Here is a 20,641-nt window from a genome sequence, read left to right on the forward strand (position 1 = left end):
AGGTCCTGAAGTTGACAGCCTGGTGTTCAGAGAACAACCTGGTACTGAACACCATGAAAACCAAAGAGATCATCATCGACTTCAGGAAGCACAGGACTGACCCAGCTCCCCTCTACATCAACGGCGAGCGTGTGGAGAGGGTCAACACCTTCAGGTTTCTTGGTGTCCTCATCTCTGCTGATCTTTCTTGGTCAGATAACATCACAGCTGTTATCAAGAAGGCTCAGCAGCGACTTCACTTCCTGAGGGTCCTCAGGAAGAACAACTTGGACTCAAACCTGCTGCTGACCTTCTACCGCTCATCCATTGAGAGCCTGCTGACCTACTGTATCACAGTATGGTACGGCAGCTGCACTGAGGCAGACAGGGTCAGGCTTCAGAGGGTAGTCAAGACAGCACAAAGAATCGTTGGCTGCCCTCTCCCCTCCCTGATGGACATCTACACCTCCCGCTGCATCAGCAGAGCCAGGAACATCATCAAGGACAGCTCACACCCTGGCTTTGACCTGTTTGACCTGCTGCCCTCTGGCAGGCGCTACAGGTGCATCAAAGCCAGAACAAACAGACTCAAGAACAGTTTCTTCGCCAGAGCAATCACCACCCTGAACTCACACACTCACCCACCGTAACTGTGCAACACCCACATCTCTGTGCAATATTAGATTATTCATACTGAACAATATCTAACATTCCTATATTGTGTAATATCCAGTATTCATTCACTAGTGCAATATTCATCATCTTCATTTTTATATGTATGCACTTATTTACTTTTCTTACAATGTACAGATGCACCAATGTATGTATATATTTTTATACATTCTATTTTTTGTATATTTTATTCTATTTTTTGTATATTTTGTATATTTTTTTTTGTTTATTTTCTGTATATTTCTTGATTATACTAGACTATAATATTTTTATATTTTATTTCAGAGAATTTGATTTTCTATTGCATGGCACTGAACAGGAGTGGCCCTCCTATCTCATTGTACATCCTGTATAATGACAATAAAAGGCATTCTATTCTATTCTACTCACGTCGAAGATGGAAACAGACACAATACATGGCTGACTTGTTTTGGTCAAGGTGGACACAGGAATACCTTCCGTTGCTACAAGAGCGGCAGAGATGGCAGACTCAAAAGAGGAACTTTGTGCCTGGAGATCTTGTGCTCATTGTCGACAATTCTGCCCCAAGAAATTCTTGGGTGACTGGAAGAATCCAAAGGACCAAGTCTAGTCTGTTAGATAGACCTACTAATAAACTTTGTTTGTTACAGGAAGCAGAATGAGTCAAGAAGAGACTGCTGATGGACTCAAGGTCAAAGACCATGATAGATTTGAATTAACTTGAATAATTCATGTTAAGTGATAGTTATATGGCTCTTTTTGAGTTGTAATTGTTATGCATCCTGCCTATACAATTAGGGGCCGGAATGTTAGAGCCATAAGTAAGGAACATTTAGATTATAAATTTTGTCCAATGTTTTTTGTCTTTAATTTTGGACACTTTCAGTAAGTAAAGTCAATATCAGGTTAGGTTAGCTTTATTGTGAAATTCGTTTTTTTATTTTGAGAAGGCTTACTTCCAGTAGAGCAGCATGATACGCTAGAGAAACACAGAGACGATAGAAGGATCGCATAAGCACGGAGCAACACAGTTTTTGACCGTGTATGCCGTGGTTTGTTGAAAGAAAGAAAAGGAAATTTTAACAAGCGATATTGGTTCAAAACCTTTTGTATTTGCTTTTTTTCTTGATAAAGATTTTTCGGTTAAATTCACGGTTGCACGCGTCCTTTACTTTTCCAAGAGTGCTTAAGAAATGGCACAGATACTGGATCTGCTGCCATGACAGGTGGCATCTGGTGTAGGAATTTCTGTATGAATGTTGGGAATTTGGTTGCACTCAAGGAGCGTAGGTAGCGGAATACTTACTCCGTCACTTGCTGATTCTACGGTGAATCCTCGAGCTCTTCTCCCTGTCATCTCCGTCTGACCCATGCATGTCTTAAGCGTGTACGAGAAAGAGCATCCAGGTATCTGGAATATGTCAAAGAACTCTGACCGTACGAGCGATCGGTTACTCTGCTCATCCAGTATGGCATGCATTCTCTTGGCCTTCTCTCTGCATCCATTTGGGAACACGCTAACCAAGCAAATTTTGGCACATGTTCTAGCGCTCAGACCTTCTCCGCATACCTGCGTGCACGATGAATTGACTTCTCGCCACTCTGCTTCTTCTTGCGCCCCGCCGTCCGCTGTGTAGGGGGTAGAAAACTTAGGCTTCTAAGTGAAAGGCCTAGGGTGCAGTGCTGACATATGAGTGGTGCTCCCACACTCTGTGCATTCTACCTCCGCCTCACAGTTCTTGGCGAGAAGTTCTGTGGAAGAGCAACAGCGAAAGCAGATGCAGTGATCTTTCAAGAGCTGTTTACGTTCTCCAATGCTTTTCTCTCGGAAGACCCTGCACTTCTTCAAAGGGTGTGGCTTCCTATGCAGAGGACAAAGTTTGTTTGGATCAATTCGTTCTCTGAACTCAGACTTGGCTGTTGCTGAAACTTGTGTATGGGAGTTTCTCTATAATAGGTCTGATTCCTCTCGACGTTTCCAAGTAAAGCAAACCTGCTAAATAGCCATCCTCCTTGGCAGCTTGCAGTTCCGCTAAAAGGTCGGCTAAATCCCTAAGCTTCTGCGGATCCTTCACTGTGACCTTTGGAAAGCTTTCCAACTTGTTGAAAAGAGCCTGTTCGATGGCTTCGGGTGAACCGTACATCTCATCTAGGCACTCCCATGCAATACGCAGGCCCATCGGCGGACTCCTGATGTTAACAGTCCTAATCCTCCTTACCTGTTCTGTTGACTCACCAACAGCTTGCGGATGAGATACTTGATGAGGTCCACAGTAGTCGTAGAATGGTCGTGGCTAGCTCCATAATATGGGACTGAGGGCTCCTTCTCAAAAGGACGTTGTGGAGAAGCTCCATGAAGCTGAGGCTCTGGAGTGGGGTAGAGAGACGGTTTGGAACTCTGCCGTGGAGGTGCTCCACTCGCGTGCAAACTTTGACGCATGTAGTGTGCATTAACAGCTTCAGAGGTGGCGGCTTGGCTCCCTATGAGCACTTGTGATGCTGAAGGTATAGCATTGGCTATTCTTGAGCAGGCAGAATGAGGAGAGGGTGGAACGGCATCACATTCTGCTGCTGCGAATGCATCTTTGCCGCGCGGGCTAGCTTGTTCAGCTACAAATGCAGCAGTGCGTTGGTCTTTAACAGCTTGGAAGGCCGCCCTTTTAGTTTCACTTCGTACTTCGAACCCCATATCTTGTAAACCAGCTACCAAAGTGTTCGCTTCTGCTATAGTGGCATCTTTTTCTTTCTCCTCATTCAATGCTTCGAGGTTAGCTTGTAGGCATGCTTGCTCCACCTTAAGCTGGATTTCCCTTTCTGCGTGGGCTGCTCTAGCCTGCGCTGCCTCAGCTTTGGCCTGTGCCATTGCTACAGCCATGCTAACCGTTGTTTTTTTTTGTTTTTTTATTTAACCTTTATTTATACAGGTAGTCCCATTGAGACTCAGTGTCTCATTTGCAAGAGAGACCTGTTTCCAAACATACTGTTCTGGAGGACTTAGTGGACGAGCGGCTGCTCGTTCAGTGTGCTGACTCAGACCGATCGTCTCGAGCTTGGCTGTTACTGCCGCTGAGTTGCGACATCCTGATTCGTGGCACTAATCGTTATTGAGAGGAGCAGGCTAATGCGGAGCTGTCTGGAAGCTGAACATTAGCCGTGTATATCTGATACTAATTAGCGCTGCGCTATGGCTATCCTCACATGCCTCGTAGCTGTATTGCTGTCTTTTCACTGTCATGGGCTGGATTCCAATCAGTTTAAACACTCTCAAAAAACTCCAGGACACGGGTAACTCTTTTCCATTAAGTTTAGTGAGAATCTTGTGAAACTGTAACAATTACAACAAAACATTCAGATCAGCATATGCGTTGAAAACATGACATAGATAAACAGCATAGCATAACTAGCTTAGCTATGTAGCTTACAAGGTAACACGATTGAACTAGTAATATAAAGATGCTAGCGAAATATAACATATAACTGGTCTGCATACAAGTAATGTATAGATCTTACTTACAGACAATGCCTTAGCAAGGAGGGAGAAGAGGCTTCAGCTATGGCTGTAGACAGGATGAACACAGGACTGACAGTAACATCTGCATAACGAAAGCCTACTTCCTATTACCCAGAATGCATCTCTGCCTCATTGTCATGGTAATGAAACAACTTGATCACAACGATCAAACAACTTATTGCTGGGGCATAACACATACTGAGGAGGTAATTCAGCCATTTGATTCAGGTGTGTTGGATCAGGGACACATCTAAAACCTGCAGGACACCGGCGCTTGAGGCCTGGAGTTGCCCACCCCTGCTCTAAAGTTTCAAAAGCTGGCTCTGAGAGTGCCTTCAAAACTGTGGGTAAATCCCAGGAGGGAACAACAGGCTTAACCGTGGGGTGCAGACACCTGGTGGCACAGGCAGAAGGGCAGATCATCCACATCCAAAGCAGTTAGCTCTTTGAGTCTGGCACATTAAAGGTTAAATTTAAATGGGTCTGGTCTCCCTCTGAGGGTGATTGAGACAATGCAGAATGCAAGATCTCTTTCCACATGCTCACTTTATGATGGCAAAATGGCGTGTATTTGAGTGATGGTGCGGAGGTAGGAACATAACTCCTTATCAGTGCTCTGTTCAAAATGTGTTATGCTTCCTTCAAGATTTGTCGGATACGGGAAGGGCATTTTCGCAATTTCGGCCTGTCATGTTGACTTTGGTAATGCACCAGTTAGTCAGCATTCCCTGATAAGGAGGTAGGCTGGCATTAGCAGTCATCAGGCAACTTCTGAATGCAATTGGTTGCACTCAGAGAAAAGCGGGCTGAATAATTTTGTACACCACACTTTTCAGTTTTTTATTTGTAAAAAATGTTTTGAATCATGTATAATTTATTTTTTCCACTTCACAATTGTGTACCACTTTGTGTTGGTCTTTCACATTAAATTCCAGTGAAATATATTTATGTTTGTGGTTGTAATGTGACAAAATATGAAAAAGTTCACGGGGTCTGAATACTTTTGCAAGCCACTGTGGATAGGAAAGAGTATATTTGATACCAAGATTTTCAGCATTTTTCAATGTTTTTAATATTTCCTTTTACATTAACATACCAAAAAACCAGGTGAAATTAAATGTCATGGAAAAAAGATCAACATTTTCTTCGTACACTTTTGGGGAGGGGAAGGGGGGGTCTGAAAAAGAGTACTCTTTGTACACTTTTGAAAATGTTGATAACTGTGAATGATCACTTAATGTCTGTGTACAACCTAAAATGGCTGCTAATTAATTAAAATGTCAAAGGGATAATGTATTGATCAGTATTTATAAGCATTAATAAATCCAGTTTTGTTCTCAACCAGCAAATGCTAGTTTTTCATTTTGTCTAGGCCGGCGGTTTTCAAAGTGTGAGGCGCGCCTCCCCTAGGGGGCGCCAGAGCACTTTAGGGGAGGCGCGGTGAGAGGGGAAAAAATAAACCGGGAAAAGAAGCTATCTGCTTGCTGTCTACTGATGTGAGAGAAAGAATGGACACATTTTTAGTAAAGAAAAAGGCAGGGGAAACAAGCTCTGGCGTAAGTAGAAAAAAGAGGAAGTATGACCACGACTACTTAAAGTATGGATTTTGTGATGCGTTTGGGGTTGTTCTTATCATTAGAAAAATGAAAAAAGGGCATATTTGCCATACAAAGGCCCTGATAAAATAATTAAAATGGGAGGAAATGTTTTAAAATGTTCATGCGTTAAATTTCCTTCAGATAAAGTGTCATTTTAAAAGATGAGATGGTTCTAAAATAAAAGCAATTAGAAGGTGTTTTGTAGTGGCATTTGTTTGTGTGTGGGTTGATTATTGGGGGGGGCGCAGCAGACATTGTGCTCCTTGGAGGGGGGCTCACCCTTTCATACTTTGAAAACCCCTGGTCTAGGCCATATGAGCAGCACAGAAACGTTATATTGGTAGGAGTCATCACTGTAACTTTAAGGGTCCAAAAATCAAGGTGAGAAAAGATGAATACGAACCAATACCCACCCCAGTCTTCTTCTTGTCTCTTTTTGAGACAGTCTTATCCTTTACCTCAAACTCCATTTTTCATCAGCTCAATGAATGATTCACTGTTTCTATTAGCATTTTATTAGACATCCTTTTTTGAAGAGATATATAATTAGAGTTGGAAATGGCACTTCAGTCTCCTTCTCAACCTTCACTCACTCCAGCTCTTAAACTTTGTGCCAGTCACTCCCCATTAAGATTAATAAATTAAATAACAATACCACTGCAATAACACCACTCCACTGCCATACACTTTTTATTCTCTCTCTCTTTTTTTTTAACAGTCTTTTCTTCATACACATTTTCCCCCAACAGCTAAAACTGAGAGGGGACTCTGCATATTCTTTTCAGTAACAATAGCCGTACTATTTCTTATTACTACTTAAATAAACTTTCTTAAATAGAAACTTTGTGATGTTAAAAAAGCTTTTTATTACTTCCATTTCTCTTTTTTCAGTACCAGGGTTTCCCTACCCAGCAGCCACTGCAGCGGCAGCATACAGAGGAGCCCACCTACGAGGTCGGGGACGGACTGTGTACAGCACATTCAGGGCAACCACCCCAGCTCCCCATATCCCAGCATATGGAGGGTGAGCATCATTTCTTGTTCTGGCTCTGTCTTTGTTGTCTTATCTTCCATGTTAGTCTCCTCTTTTATCCTCAGAACAGTGTAGCATGACAAACCTTGCCTAATAGCACACTCCCCCATTACCACAGCATGCTGACACAACTAGATATGTGCCTTTGCACTGTTAGATCCCACAGGTACAGTTGTGACAGCTTCTCCGTTTAAACAGGGTCCTGGCTACACTTTCAGCGGAGTATTACCCCAACTGATTCATCGTAACACTACTTAGCCCCTTAACTGGCAAGGGCCCGGTGACGGGCCGTTTGTAGTCCCTTTTATATGGCAGGCTAGACCCTCCCATTTTTATTGACACGTCATTCGGCCAATCATGTAACTGGCTGCACCAAATCACCTGACAAAGCTACGTGACGCCCTCTGAGTATTATTGGCTCTGGGAAACCCATTTCTTAACATTATTGGCCGAATGAGGTGTCAGTCAAAATGGGCGGGTCTAGCCTGCCATATAAATGCACTTCATTCGGCCCACGGACCAGACGCAGCTGATTAATAGGCTATGAAATGGGTTGTTCAGAGCCAATAATAACCAGAAGGCGTTATGTAGTTTTTGTCAGGTGATTTTTTTGCTGCCAGTTAAGGGGTTAAAGCTGTGGTGGGGTAACTCACCTGGCTTCTTACCACCATTAATCCTGACGTCTGCCCTGCTCCCTCTGATCCTTCGGTGCTGCCAGTCAGGGAGGCTTCCTGCAGCTGGGCCCAAAGTTCAGTCCCGTCAGTTATGGTGGCTTACCCCTATGGATCTGTTACATGCCAGGTTAAAATTTAAAGGCTAGGCAGAAAGTCCTGAGGACATAAGGTAGTTTTAAGTGGAAAAAGTAGACTAGTGTGACCAAAACAAAGCTAGATGTTAGAGCTGAATTGCCTAGAGTTTTACTATCATGAGTAGGTGTACCAAAATGGGGAGAAATGATTGTTAAATGACCTTTTCTGACTTTTTTAGAGTCAATTTTTATTTTGCAGGTTCAGCTCAAGTAAATTGCAATAGTTCAAAATCAATCCTTAATCAATCCTTAAAATTCAGTAATTAAATCAAAATTCAGAATTTAGAATCAATTTAAATCAATCATAGAGCTAATCTCAAAATTATTAAATCTCAATCAGAGAAGAATTACTTATGAGCTCGGTCGATGGCGAGGGGGGAATGGAAATGTCTAATCTTGTTCATTAATCCTCTTGGAAGGAAAGACTTCAAGTGAGTTGCCTGGCCAAAAGCGACCACACCCAATTTCAATCCGTTGCAAACTGCCTCCGTGAAGTGGGGAAAAAGGAGAAGTCCAAAAGGGCGACGTTACTGTCCTTCTGTTGACTGTCCTTTTTGTGATCCTCGCCTTATGGTGCAGAAGTCCCCTTTGACTCAGTACAAAGTCCAAAAGATAGAAATCCGACAGCGAAAACACATCCAACTTCGACTGTTAGGCAGGGAGAAAACACGGCAGAACTGTTCAAAGTCGAATTAGTAATCCACAGAGAGTTTGGGCCAGTCCTCTCCGCAGAGCAGTTCTTGTCCGGGGAAAAGGTCCTGAAATTCTCATTTAATGCTTCTGCACATCATCTTTTATAATCTGAATCTAAGACACATCCTAGTTTCCATACTTCATCATGACAAACCACCACCCCCACTGCCCTTATCCAATTGGGGTGTTTAGGCTTAATCATTACTTCATTTCTATTAACATATGGGTCTTTTAGGTTCTTTCCACTCTGGGATATTTTTTAACATGTTTTCAACTTTGCTCCTACTCGTTTCTAGGCAACAGTTTCAAGTTTCTCTTTGATTTCACAATTTCCTTAATACATTGCTTTAACTATGATTTCTGTTACACTTACACACCATTTGATTCTAAATCATACCATCATTCTCTAACAATTCTATAACTTTGAATTATGATTGTCCATTCAGTACCAGGCTTAGGCTAATGGGTTACCAAGATCTCAACTCACTTGACAGCACAAACTCATAGAAATAACTGTCAGTTTGACCTAGCATAGTGTCATTGAGCAAGGCTGCATTTCATGTTAGAATGGAGGTTCTCTACTTGTGTCTATTCAACCTACACACTTTTGAAAAGAATAAGAGACTAAAAAAAAAAAGAATGAAGAAAAACATCTTCCAAGTCCTCAAAGCCTAAATACCTGAAGATGGACCAACATTTTGTATTGTGAGTAGTCAGATCTGCAAGCAAATGGCCAATGGGGGTGCTAGCTGTGAGTCAATTTAATGACATTAGAAGACTTCCAGTTACACTCAGGTTTTGGTCCTCTACTCTGGTGCAAGTAAACCATGACAGAAGCAATTAAGGATTTTTGTGGATTGGAGTGATCATCTCTGTCTTAACACAGCAAAACCCAAAAAAGAAGCTTGTTCATTTCAGTATGGGCAGGAGGAGGACCCAACCAACAACAATAACTGTATTGGGACTTTATTTCTTAAGGAGGCTTCAACATCTGCCAACCCTTGCTGCACAGTGTCTGCCATACGGTGGTGGGCTTTTTGCTGTGGCCTGCTGGGGATAAGGTGTCCGCACAGCAGACAGGAACAGACAAACTTATCAAGAAAGCCAGCTCTGTGGCCGGGCATGACCTTTAGACAGTCAGGCAAGTGGTGGAGAGAAGAATGCTCTCAAAGCTGAAATCAGTCATGATCAAACCTGAACACCCATTCCAAGCCCTGCAGTTTATCAACAGCAAGCACCTTTAGTCAAGGATTGATTGCATCAAAGTGCAATTCTGAGCACCTTATGAAGTCCTTTATAGCAGCTGTTATAAGATTGATTAATGCACAATAATAATAATTTGACTCTAAATATTTGCACATTTGCACATATGAGTTATTGGCAGTTTTATTTATTTACATATTAACTTTATTAGGAATTAATTTTGCTTTGCTATTTGGAATGTGTGGCTATGTTAAGCTGCTGTGGCAAAGGATTAATAATGAATCACCTATTTATTTATCAGTGGACAGTAAAGCAATGAGAGGAATCTTTAAAATAGCCCACATTTCAAGAATGAAGAAGAATCAAGAAGACTTTATCGTCATGTATATGTAAACATAGAATGAAAACATATAATGAAATTTGCGTTCCAGAACACCCATCCAAGAGAAATACAAAAACAGAAGCAAACAGGGAGGACAGGTGTCTGAGGTCGTGCAGCCATTGCCGGTGCTACCTTTATCAGTCCCAGAAAAGGAAACAACACACATCATGGGGTAGTTAGGTTAAAAAAAGAGTCATCTGGTACGGTGCTCGACATGAGCACCACACCAGGGTCCAAAAAAAAACCACCTTAGCAAAGCATATTTGCACATTTAAAGCCAGGATAGCAATATGGTCAGGGAAGGGAGGGGGCAGGAGGGGATGCAGATGGAGACGAAAGGGTCAGGGCATTGTGGAGCCAGATGCCAGCTCCTAGCCAAAACAGTTCGCTGATAGTGATGGAAGTTCATCAGCGGCCGAGGTACACCAGATCCAGCTTCACAAATCACAGAGAGGGCTGAGGGGGAGAGCGACCGTCACACATAGCCCTGGAGAGATATGGTTGCCAGCCCAAGGCCGGCTAGGGAGCCAAATTTCCTGATAATGCAGATGTTGTTTTTGGAACAGGCTGCTTGTTTTTTTTTTTCCAACAGCCTTCAGTCTCACTGGGGAACCCATTCAGTAATCCAATATTCCAAATTCGTTAGTTACCATCCTTACCGTGCAGAACCGAACCTTATCTCCAGATCGAACCCCTCTCACCTGCGAGCACGTTCTCAGCTGGGCAACTCGCCCGCTTTACAGCTCAGGTCCAACAGGCTTTGAGTCTGAGTTTGTACGGCCCTGGACAGCCCATCCACCTAGGTCGGCAGACTCTGCAGATGTCGAACTGCTGCCCAGATTTTCTTGATTTCCTGGTAAATCAGGTATCCTCCGAGCCCAAACAGAAAAGATACCGCTACCAAATAGCCGAATATGTAGACGTCTTCCACCTCTTCGACCTCGAGGGCTGAAAAGCACACAGGTCTCCACGAGCTCCAAGAATCGATGACGTATCCAACCGGATCTGTTCCACTCGGACACGCAGGCTCCCCTTTCCCCGATCTCCTAGTGGAAAAAATTTGATCAATGGTGTTCAGGGCCCAGTTTGCCAGATCCATGTTGCTCTCAATCTTATTCTTATTCGGACAGTGTGTAAGAGACGCTCTCACAGCAATCAGCAAGCAGGAGAGATAGGGAGGGCAGGGAGAGAGAGATAGAATGCGACCGTCTCCGTCAAGAGCAGGATAGGAGCGCAAATCCTCATGGAAAATAATTAATAGAAATATAAACCTGGTTTAATCTGTTGATTTGATGATTATATTGTACTTATTACTGCCTACATATCAGATGATTTCATGCACTTCTTCATTTTTCCAGTGAAGCAGAAACTTGAATGATTTTTACGTTACATGCTTCATATATGTAATCCTTTCCTCACAGAGACTGCCTTCGTTGCACTTTAAACAACCTTTCCACAACGATTAAAACCCGTTTTAAATTAACATAAGCATTAGGTCCATATGTTTTATGTTTGCCTCTATAAAATTATCAACTTACAGAGGGTTGAATTCAAAGACACCTCAAAAATCAAAGTGAAAAAATAATGTGGCAGGCTAGTTCATTTTACTGAAATTTCATTGCAGCAATTCAAAATGGTACTCAGTATTTTGTATGGCCCTCAAATGCCTGTATGCCCACCCCTGACAGTGTCTGGTCATGCTTCTAATGAGACAATGGATCCTGTCCTGGGGGATCTCTTCCCAGATCTGGACCAGGGAATCACTGAGGTCCTGGAAAGTGTGAGGTGCAACCATGCAGAATTGGATAAACCAAAACATAATGTCTCAAAACATAATGTCCCAGAGATGTTCTGTGCAAATTAGGTCATGCAAGCCTGGGGACCAGTCAGTTAAGTTCAATTCAATTCAGTTTTATTTACCATTGGAGTAGGAACCGGGGGGGAACCCCCCCCAAATATTGGAGACTGGTGCATTTGGCCCACCCAAAAATTACAGCACGGAGAAAAATTTTTAACTCAAGTGCTTTTATTTTGAAGGTGCAAAATAGCGTCATGCTACAGCGCTCCCCCGCCTCCCTCTGAATGGCTCCCAGTGTTTGGGAGCCGGAGACAGCCGCAGGAGTCAGAAACTCGTTGATTGATGTAAAACGGTCTGTGGGAATGTTACCATGAATATGGCTTGTTTGTCAGTTTACTTTCATACATAGGATAAAGTTTACTTACTGGACAAGAAGTCAATTTGCAATGAATTTCAAATGAGAGGCGGAAAAATCATTTTTGGCTCTTCTGCTTAGGCCAATGTTTTTAACCTCTTGTTTGGCTAAATGCAGGGCTGTAAAGAGGCACACAGCTTGTCTATTAAATGTGAGAGGTATCACTTTTATTTATTTCTTTTGGTTATTATTATTTTTATTGATATTTATTTTGATTTATTAGATTAGAGTTTCACACTGAATATACATGTGTGCTGTCCTGGAAAACCATTGGCTAAGGACTTTCAAAGCCTTATTGACTCTTAATTTTATGCACTGTGTGGCTGGACCCACACAAGAACATGGACACGCTATAGACCTCATCTTATCTTTTGGACTGATTGTTTCTAATGTGAGGATTTGTGATGCAGTGTTTTCAGATCACATACCTGTGTTGTTTGACATTTCCCTGCCTGGAAATACTCTCAAACCTTGTACTCCTGCTTGGCTAGCTCGCATGATCAACCCTTCTACTGCTGATCATTTTTCACCTGTCTTTAATCAGGACTGTGTTATTCCTGAAGCTGTGTGCCATGATACACTCAGTTCTTGGTTTCTTTCCACTTGTCAGTCTGTACTAGATGCTGTGGCTCCATTAAAGCCTAGGCAGCCAAAACCTAAGTCTGAGCCTTGGTTGGCTGAAACAATTCGTGCTATTAGGCGCAAGTGTAGAAAAGCTGAACGAAAGTGGAAGAAAGATAAGCTCCAGGCTTCATTTCAAATCATGAAGGACTGCTGGTATCGCTATCAGGTAGCCGTGAGAGACGCTAGACGGTAATATATGTCAAACATCATTAGATCAAACTGCAATAAGCGTAATATATTGTTTAAAACTGTAGACTGTTCTTGATGTCCCACAGAGTGTCTGCATTGAACCTTCATCTGAGACATGAAAACTTTCTAAATTTCTTTGTGAACAAGGTGGCTGATGTGAGAGCTCAGATATCGTCCTGTGCTGTCGACCCATCATTCACTGTTCCCTGCTCTGCTGTTTTCTGTCAGTTTGAGCCTGTGACTTTACCTTTTTTGTATGAGGTTGTTGGTCATATGAAGCCCCCTGGGTCCCCTACAGATGTAGTCCCTCCACGACTATTTAAAGAGGTGGTTACCACTTTGGGGCCATCTGTTCTTGCTGTTATTAACAGCAGTTTGTCCTAAGGTGTTGTTCCAAAAAACTGGAAAAATGCAACAGTGCAACCTCTGATTAAAAAGGCTGGCTTGGATCCTACTGTGCTTTCAAACTTTAGATCAATTTCCAAGCTGCCCTTTTGCTCAAAAAGTTTGGAAAAAGTCGTCTATATACAGTTAAAAGAGTTTTTAGAGTCAAATGACATTTTTGACGTTTTTCAGTCTAGTTTTAAGCCCTTCCATAGCACAGAATCTGTACTATTAAAGGTTTTTAATGACATTCTTTTAGCTACAGACTCTGGGGATTATGTTATCCTAGTTTTACTGGATTTAACTGCAGCCTTTGATACAGTGGATCACAGTATTTTACTCTCTCGTTTAGAGTATTGTGCAGGCATTCATGGCACTGCCCTGAGTTGGTTGAGGTCCTAGCTGAGAGGACAATCTGTGTTATTCTTGATAGTTTTAAGTCTTCATGCTCTCCTCTGCTGTGTGGGATACCCCAGGGTTCCATCCTTGGACCACTGCTATTCTTATTGTATCTTCTTCCCTTGGGTTACATTTTTAGAAAGCACACATGTGCTTTCCATTTTTATGCTGACAGTCAGGTGCATGTCCCCTTAAAACAAGAAGACTATTACTCTGTAAAATCTTTGATTAAGTGCCTTGATGAAATTAAAACCTGGATGGCACTAAACTTTCTTCATTTTAAGGACAAGAAGACAGGTTTTGCTTGTTAGTCCTGGTACTACTGGTAGGTCCTCTCCTGTAGATCTGGGGCCTCTAACAAAATACGCAAAACCTACTGTTTCTAACCTGGGTGTCAGAATGGACAGTGTTTTTAACCTAGATAAGCAGATCAGTGCAGTGGTGAAGTCCAGCTTTTTTAACCTCAGACAATTAGCTAAGGTTAAACAGATCCTCTCAAAACAGGACTTTGAAATCGTAATCCATGTGCTCATTACATCACAATTGGATTACTGTAACTCTCTTTATTATGGGGTTTCCCAGTCATCTCTGTCCTGTCTTCAGCTGATGCAAAATGCAGCTGCTCGTCTTTTAACTGGTACATAGAAGAGAGATCATATTTCTCCTGTTTTGGCCTCACTGCACTGGTTCGCTGTTCATTTTAGAGTACATTTTAAAATTCTTTTATTAGCTTTTAAGTCATTAAATGGTCTTGCCCCCCCTTACCTCTCTGAGATCCTACATGTGCACTCGGCCTCCTGGTTGCTCAGGTCCGCTGATCAGCTGCTCCTGGATGTGCCGAGGACACAACGAAAGCTCAGAGAGGACGGAGCTTTTTCTGTGGCACCACCTAGGCTGTGGAATTCACTCCCACTGCATATTAGACAGGTTTCTTCACTGTCCATTTTTAAGTCACTTCTTAAAACCCACCTTTTTTTCATTGGCATTTGCTTGAGAGTTGACTTTTATTGACTTTTACTCATTTGTTTTATGTATCAATTTTAATTATGTTTGTTTTTATTTTTTTCATATTTTATTGTGTTTTAATATTAAGCACTTTGGTAGGCACTTGCTGTTTTTAACGTGCTGTATAAATTTTCAATTCAATTCAATTCAATTTTATTTATATAGCGCCAAATCACAACAAACTGTCGCCTCAAGGCGCTTTGTATTGTGGGTAAAGACCCTACAATAATACAGAGAAAACCCAACAGTCAAAACGACCCCCTATGAGCAGCACTTGGCGACAGTGGAAAGGAAAAACTCCCTTTTAACAGGAAGAAACCTCCAGCAGAACCAGGCTCAGGGAGGGGCAGTCATCTGCCGTGACCGGTTGGGCTGAGGGGAGAGAAAGACATGCTGTGGAAGAGAGCCAGAGATTAATATCAATTAATGATTAAATGCAGAGTGGAGTATAAACAAAGTAAATAAGGTGAATGAGAAACAGTGCATTATGTGAACCCCCCAGCAGACTAGGCCTATAGCAGCATAACTAAGGGATGGTTCAGGGTCACCTGATCCAGCCCTAACTATAAGCTTTATCATAAAGGAAAGTTTTAAGCCTAATCTTAAAAATAGAGAGGGTGTCTGTCTCCCGAATCCAAGCTGGAAGCTGGTTCCACAGAAGAGGCGCCTGAAAGCTGAAGGCTCTGCCTCCCATTCTACTCTTAAGAAGAATGGGAGGCCAATCATATTAAGAAATGGGTTTTCCAGAGCCAATAATAACCAGGGGGCATGGCGTAGCTTTTCTGTTGATTTTGGTGCAGCCAGTTACATGATTGGCCAAATGAGGTGTCAATCAAAATAGGAGGGTCTAGCCTGCCATATACAAGGTACTGCATCCAGTCCCACTTATGGGACGTGGTTCTCCATCGACGAAAGCCACGATCTCTCAGGGTAGAGAAGCTAGAGACTTGAGGCTCCAGCATAGCATGAACAGTTCAGAAACAATTTGAAATGAGAAAAAAGCAATTTATTAACTGGTTAAGTGGTGTTTTAGACTGCTAGTGTATCTATTGTGACCCAAAGTACTACCGTGACCGGTTCTGAATGACGGCTTTACAGCAGACAGTCGCACCAACTCTTGCCTGTACTGCATACCAGCGCAGAATCTTTTAGTGGTATGCAGTACCGGACCGTACCGGCTTATTTTCACCCCTGCTCACCAGGCTCCTATACAGGGTTCCGGAGCCGGTGCCTTAATCTGAACCATTAGGCAGGATTTCCACCGCAGAAACACTCAGTGCTCGGCCAAAAAAACGGGTTCAACTCCAGCCCCACAAACTAGCTGGTCTCGAACCAAGAAGGCGTGACAAAAGCGGCAGAAGGGCGTGACTCTGCCATGTCAACATCAAGTTTTCTACCATATTACATGTGTATTATATGAGAAAAGCGAAGCGATTTTCATGGCTGTGAATTAGGTTGGGCTCTAAGGGTGAACTTGCTGCTTTGTATCAGTTCATATCACAGATAAAAGGACTCAAAGTGCGTACTTGTCGTCTTGGTCTAATCGCTCTCTGTGTGTACCTCTGTGCTGCACACAGATACTGCAGTAGTTTTGTTTGGACCGTAAAACGTATTTGCACCAGGAGAGAGGGGAGCATGTTCTCCCACGTTTGTGTGCTTTGGCTTCCATGTCCAGACAAGAACCCGCCCACACTCATACATAAAGGAGCAGTTCACAGAAACGCGATGAAAACGCGGGTGCGTTCTTAAGCATTTTCATTGGGAACTGGCACGCAAACCGGCTCCTCAGCGGTGGGAAAGTAGCACAAGTGATCAGGCAGGGGTTCACTTCATCCTGTTCAGTTTGTCCTGAAGCATATGGCATATGGATGGTGTTAAAGGCACTTGAGAAATCCAGAAAGTGGATCCTCACCATGCCATTTCCCTTATCCAGTGTGCTCGGTGCAGCAGGTAGAGGATGGTGTCCTCCACACTGACACCTGCCCGGCATTTAAACTGCAGATGGTCCTGGGCTTGTTGCACCTGGAGTCTGAGGAGCCCCCCCCCCACAGCTCTGGTCTTTGTTTTGTGCCCTGTGATGGTTTTCACACCTTCCCAGACCTCCCTCGTGTTGTTCTCCTTCAGCTTCTGCTCCACCTTTTGGTTTGTGGAAAATAGTGAGTAGCTAGCCAAGTGCTTGCATGTTAACATGCACTAATATGGATGTTTTTGTTTTACTGTGTGTTTGTCTGTTTGTTTGTGCTTGTATCCTGTGCAGAGTTGTTTACCAGGATGGATTTTATGGTGCAGATATTTATGTAAGTATTATTTGATACTGCACGTTTTATTTGATACTGTATGATACTGCATACTCTCGCCGTCTCTGTGGTTTCTCACCTGTTGCTATGCACATCATGCAACCCTTGGAATCACCATCCTCATTCATGACTTCACCTTCAGTTGGGGGTGAAGATAGCTGCTCTCGTCACAGCCTAAGGAAAATTATCACAGGCTAAAAACATCAAGAGCTGCACTTTTGCAGCAAGAGGCTCTTTACAGTTTGATTTTAACTTGATTCTGGGGGTCACTGATGTCTAAAGCCCACTGAATTGTAATATAAAATATAACTGCAAAAGACCCAAGAGCTACATCTTAGACTCTATAGATATCATTCAGTGTGCTAAATATTAACGTTCATGACAGTACATTCAAAGGAAGAATGACCACTATGGTTGTTTGGAAAGGTTGCCAGCAGAAAGCTTCTTCTTTTAAACTGAACAAAGCAGCGTGGTTTACCTTTGCAAATTTGCTTCTAGACAAACCACAAGACTTCTGGAACAATGGCCCTCACTTACTAATCTGTTTACAGATAAACATTTCATGCAGAAGTCAGTGATTTATCAATATTTTTGTGCTTTAATTTGTTTGTACTTTAGGAACAAATATGGAAGTGCCTCTGACCATGCATACAAACAAATGAAATACTGGATATCTAAGGAAATTTAGACAGTTTTTAAAAGGAATATTACTACTAATAATAATAAGAATAATAATAGCATTGGCTTTTAGTCATTATTTACAGTTTAGTTTTCTAAAATACCATAAGCCACAAAATGCTCAAAATTACAACTAAATAATAAAAAAATTAAAATAAATTGCATGTCAAGAAAACAAAATACTAAATCTAAATGTGTAAGCTTTAAAAATATTCCAGTATTCCTTGCATTATCTTTAAGCAGCTATCATTAAAAATTATTTTCTTTCATTTCTAGATGTCATCATTTGCATTCTGATTTCTTGGCACTACCCCAGGGGTGCTTTTTTCCCCCCTTCATTATAGTAACCTTCTCATCTCAGGCTAACAAATCACTTGCTCCTTGTCCTCTACATTTTGTTTCTTGTAGTTTGCTAGTCTTTTTCATATCAGCTTTGATTACAAACATTTTTCTTTTACTTGAGCCACAGTAAGAGTCTCAGGGGGAACAATATTCAGACCTTTAGTCTTTTCAGCCCAAACTTCGCTTTTTTTTTTTTTTTTTTTTTAAACAGTCATCACTCCCATGGAAATACTTTTTCTGCCTTCCTCCTCCAACCTCAGACACTCTTGTTTAAGTTTCTCCAGTCTGACATTCTCCTTCTTTTTTCTTTACCAGTGCAGGCTTCTCTCTTATAACATTGTCACTCCTCTATCCACTTTACCTCCAGATAGAGAAATGAGGGTGTGGCTGTATGAAGACAGTATGGAGATTGCAGGCACAGAGCACTAGCCTACTGATTTAGAATAAGTCTGATTTGCAGGTCTGCACGTATCATAAATCTGATGGTGATTTTGCATGTAAACTAATTTTTTTGCCCAAGGTTTTCTTGGCTGAAATCGGGTTATGTAATAAGACAACGATCCCCAACTTAGCAGCAAATCTACAATAAAATCATTTAAAAAGAATGAAGGTGTTGCAATGGCCCAGTCAAAGTCCAGACCTCAACCAATTCAGATGCTGTGGTGGGACTATAATTGAACCATGCTTAAATTAATTTCCATAAACTTCAATGACTAGACAGTGCAACTTCCTCTTCTTTGCACCATTGCAAAATACAGTATGATAAAATTCCTCCATAATGATTTTAGAGACTCATAAAGTTATACCAAAAATGTTTGCTTGAAGTTATTGCTCCTTAATGTGGTTCTACAAGTGTACTTGTGTGTTAGAGTACTTGGGTTTTTATTGGAATATATAGAGTCCTGTGAAAACGTTACTTAGATCCTGCGTGCTATATTTCTCACATGCATTGCATATGTCAATGTCAATGTCAAATTTATTTATATAGCACATTTAAAAACCAGAATGGACCAAAGTGCTTCACAGGCAATACATAAAATACAAAACATCAACACACAAACAAAAATCCAGACAAAAATATAATAACTAAATAGATACAAAATGTCAAGATTTGCTCGAATTAAAAGCCAGACCATAAAAATGCATCTTTAGCAAAGATTTAAATGTAGCAATAGTCCGAGCTGATCTAATATGAGATGGCAAGGCATTCCAGAGACTCGGCGCCACAACTGAAAAAGCTCGATCACCTCTGTTTTTAAGTCTAGACCTTGGAATTTTTAGGATCATCTGATTAGCAGACCTTAATGTTCTGACAGGAGTATGAACATGAATAAGATCATGTTCATACCTGCCCAGATAAAATCTTAAAAACAATCAATAATATCTTAAAATTAATTCTAAATTTAACAGGAAGCCAATGAAGTGAGGCTAAAACCGGAGTAATATGCTCACACTTTCTGTCCCTGTTAAAAGTCGAGCAGCAGCATTCTGGACCATTTGGAGCCGATGAAGAGATGACTGAGATAAACCTACATATAAAGAATTACAATAGTCCAGTCTAGACATGATAAAAACGTGTATGACTCTTTCAAAGTCCTTATAAGAAAGATAGGGCTTTACTTTGGCCAACAATCTCAGTTGGAAAAAACTAGTCTTCACCACAGAACTAATTTGTTTGTCAAAGTTAAAGGAGCCATCAATGATCACACTAAGATTTTTGACAGATTGATGGATGTATGGCCCTAGGTGTCCAAGAGAGGCAACAGAGGTCCTCAACTGGTCAGCACAATCGAACAAAAGAATCTCAGTTTGGCTTTCATTAAGATGCAGAAAATTCATGTTTAGCCAATTTTTCAGGTCAGAAAGACAGTTCAACAAAATCTGCAATGAATTTGGAGCATTAGATTTCATTGGAAAATAGATCTGAATGTCATCAGCAAAACAATGAAAAGACAAGTTATATTTCCTAAAAATTGACCCCAGGGGTAGGATATATAAAGAAAACAGTAATGGGCCCAAGATAGATCCTTGAGGCACACCACAGGAATGACAGGCTACAGAAGAAGAATATTCACCCATACTCACAGAAAAACTACTGTTAGTCAGATAGGATTTAAACCAATCAAGTGCTGAGCCTCTAATACCCACACACTGTTCAAGGCGAGACAGAAGAATCGGATGGTTGACAGTATCAAAAGCTGCTGTTAGATCTAACAGGATTAATATAGCAGGGCTTCCTGAATCGACAGCTATGAGAAGATCATTAAGAACTCTTAAAAGGGCAGTTTCAGTACTATGGTTGGACTTAAAACCAGACTGAAATTTTTCATAAATGTCAAATTCTGCTAAAAAGGCTTGTAGTTGGTTAAAAACAACTCTCTCCAAGACCTTTGATAAAAAAGGGAGCTTAGAAATGGGCCGAAAATTACCAAGGACAGATGGATCTAAATTCTTCTTTTTTAAGAGGGGCTGTACAACAGCATGCTTAAAAGAAGTTGGAACAACACCAGAGCAGAGAGAGGTGTTGACCAAAGTTAAAATACTGGATCCAATAGTACTAAAAACATCATTAAACAAAGGAGCAGAGATACTGTCAGTAGAGCAATACCCAGGACGTAGTTGATTGACTATGTCCGACAAATAAGGGAA

The 20,641-nt window shown here is 41.6% G+C and overlaps 1 protein-coding gene across 1 annotated transcript in view; it reads left to right on the forward strand.

Annotated features, from left to right (window-relative positions):
- Positions 1-20,641, forward strand: part of LOC115777086 (RNA binding protein fox-1 homolog 1-like) — a 246,800-nt gene that overhangs the window by 165,542 nt on the left and 60,617 nt on the right. The window contains 2 exon segments of the mRNA XM_030724906.1: positions 6,634-6,766; positions 16,933-16,972. Of these exon segments, the coding sequence (XP_030580766.1) occupies positions 6,634-6,766; positions 16,933-16,972 (173 nt within the window).

This window comes from Archocentrus centrarchus, unplaced genomic scaffold, assembly GCF_007364275.1.
Source record: "Archocentrus centrarchus isolate MPI-CPG fArcCen1 unplaced genomic scaffold, fArcCen1 scaffold_43_ctg1, whole genome shotgun sequence".
Lineage (NCBI taxonomy): Eukaryota > Metazoa > Chordata > Actinopteri > Cichliformes > Cichlidae > Archocentrus > Archocentrus centrarchus.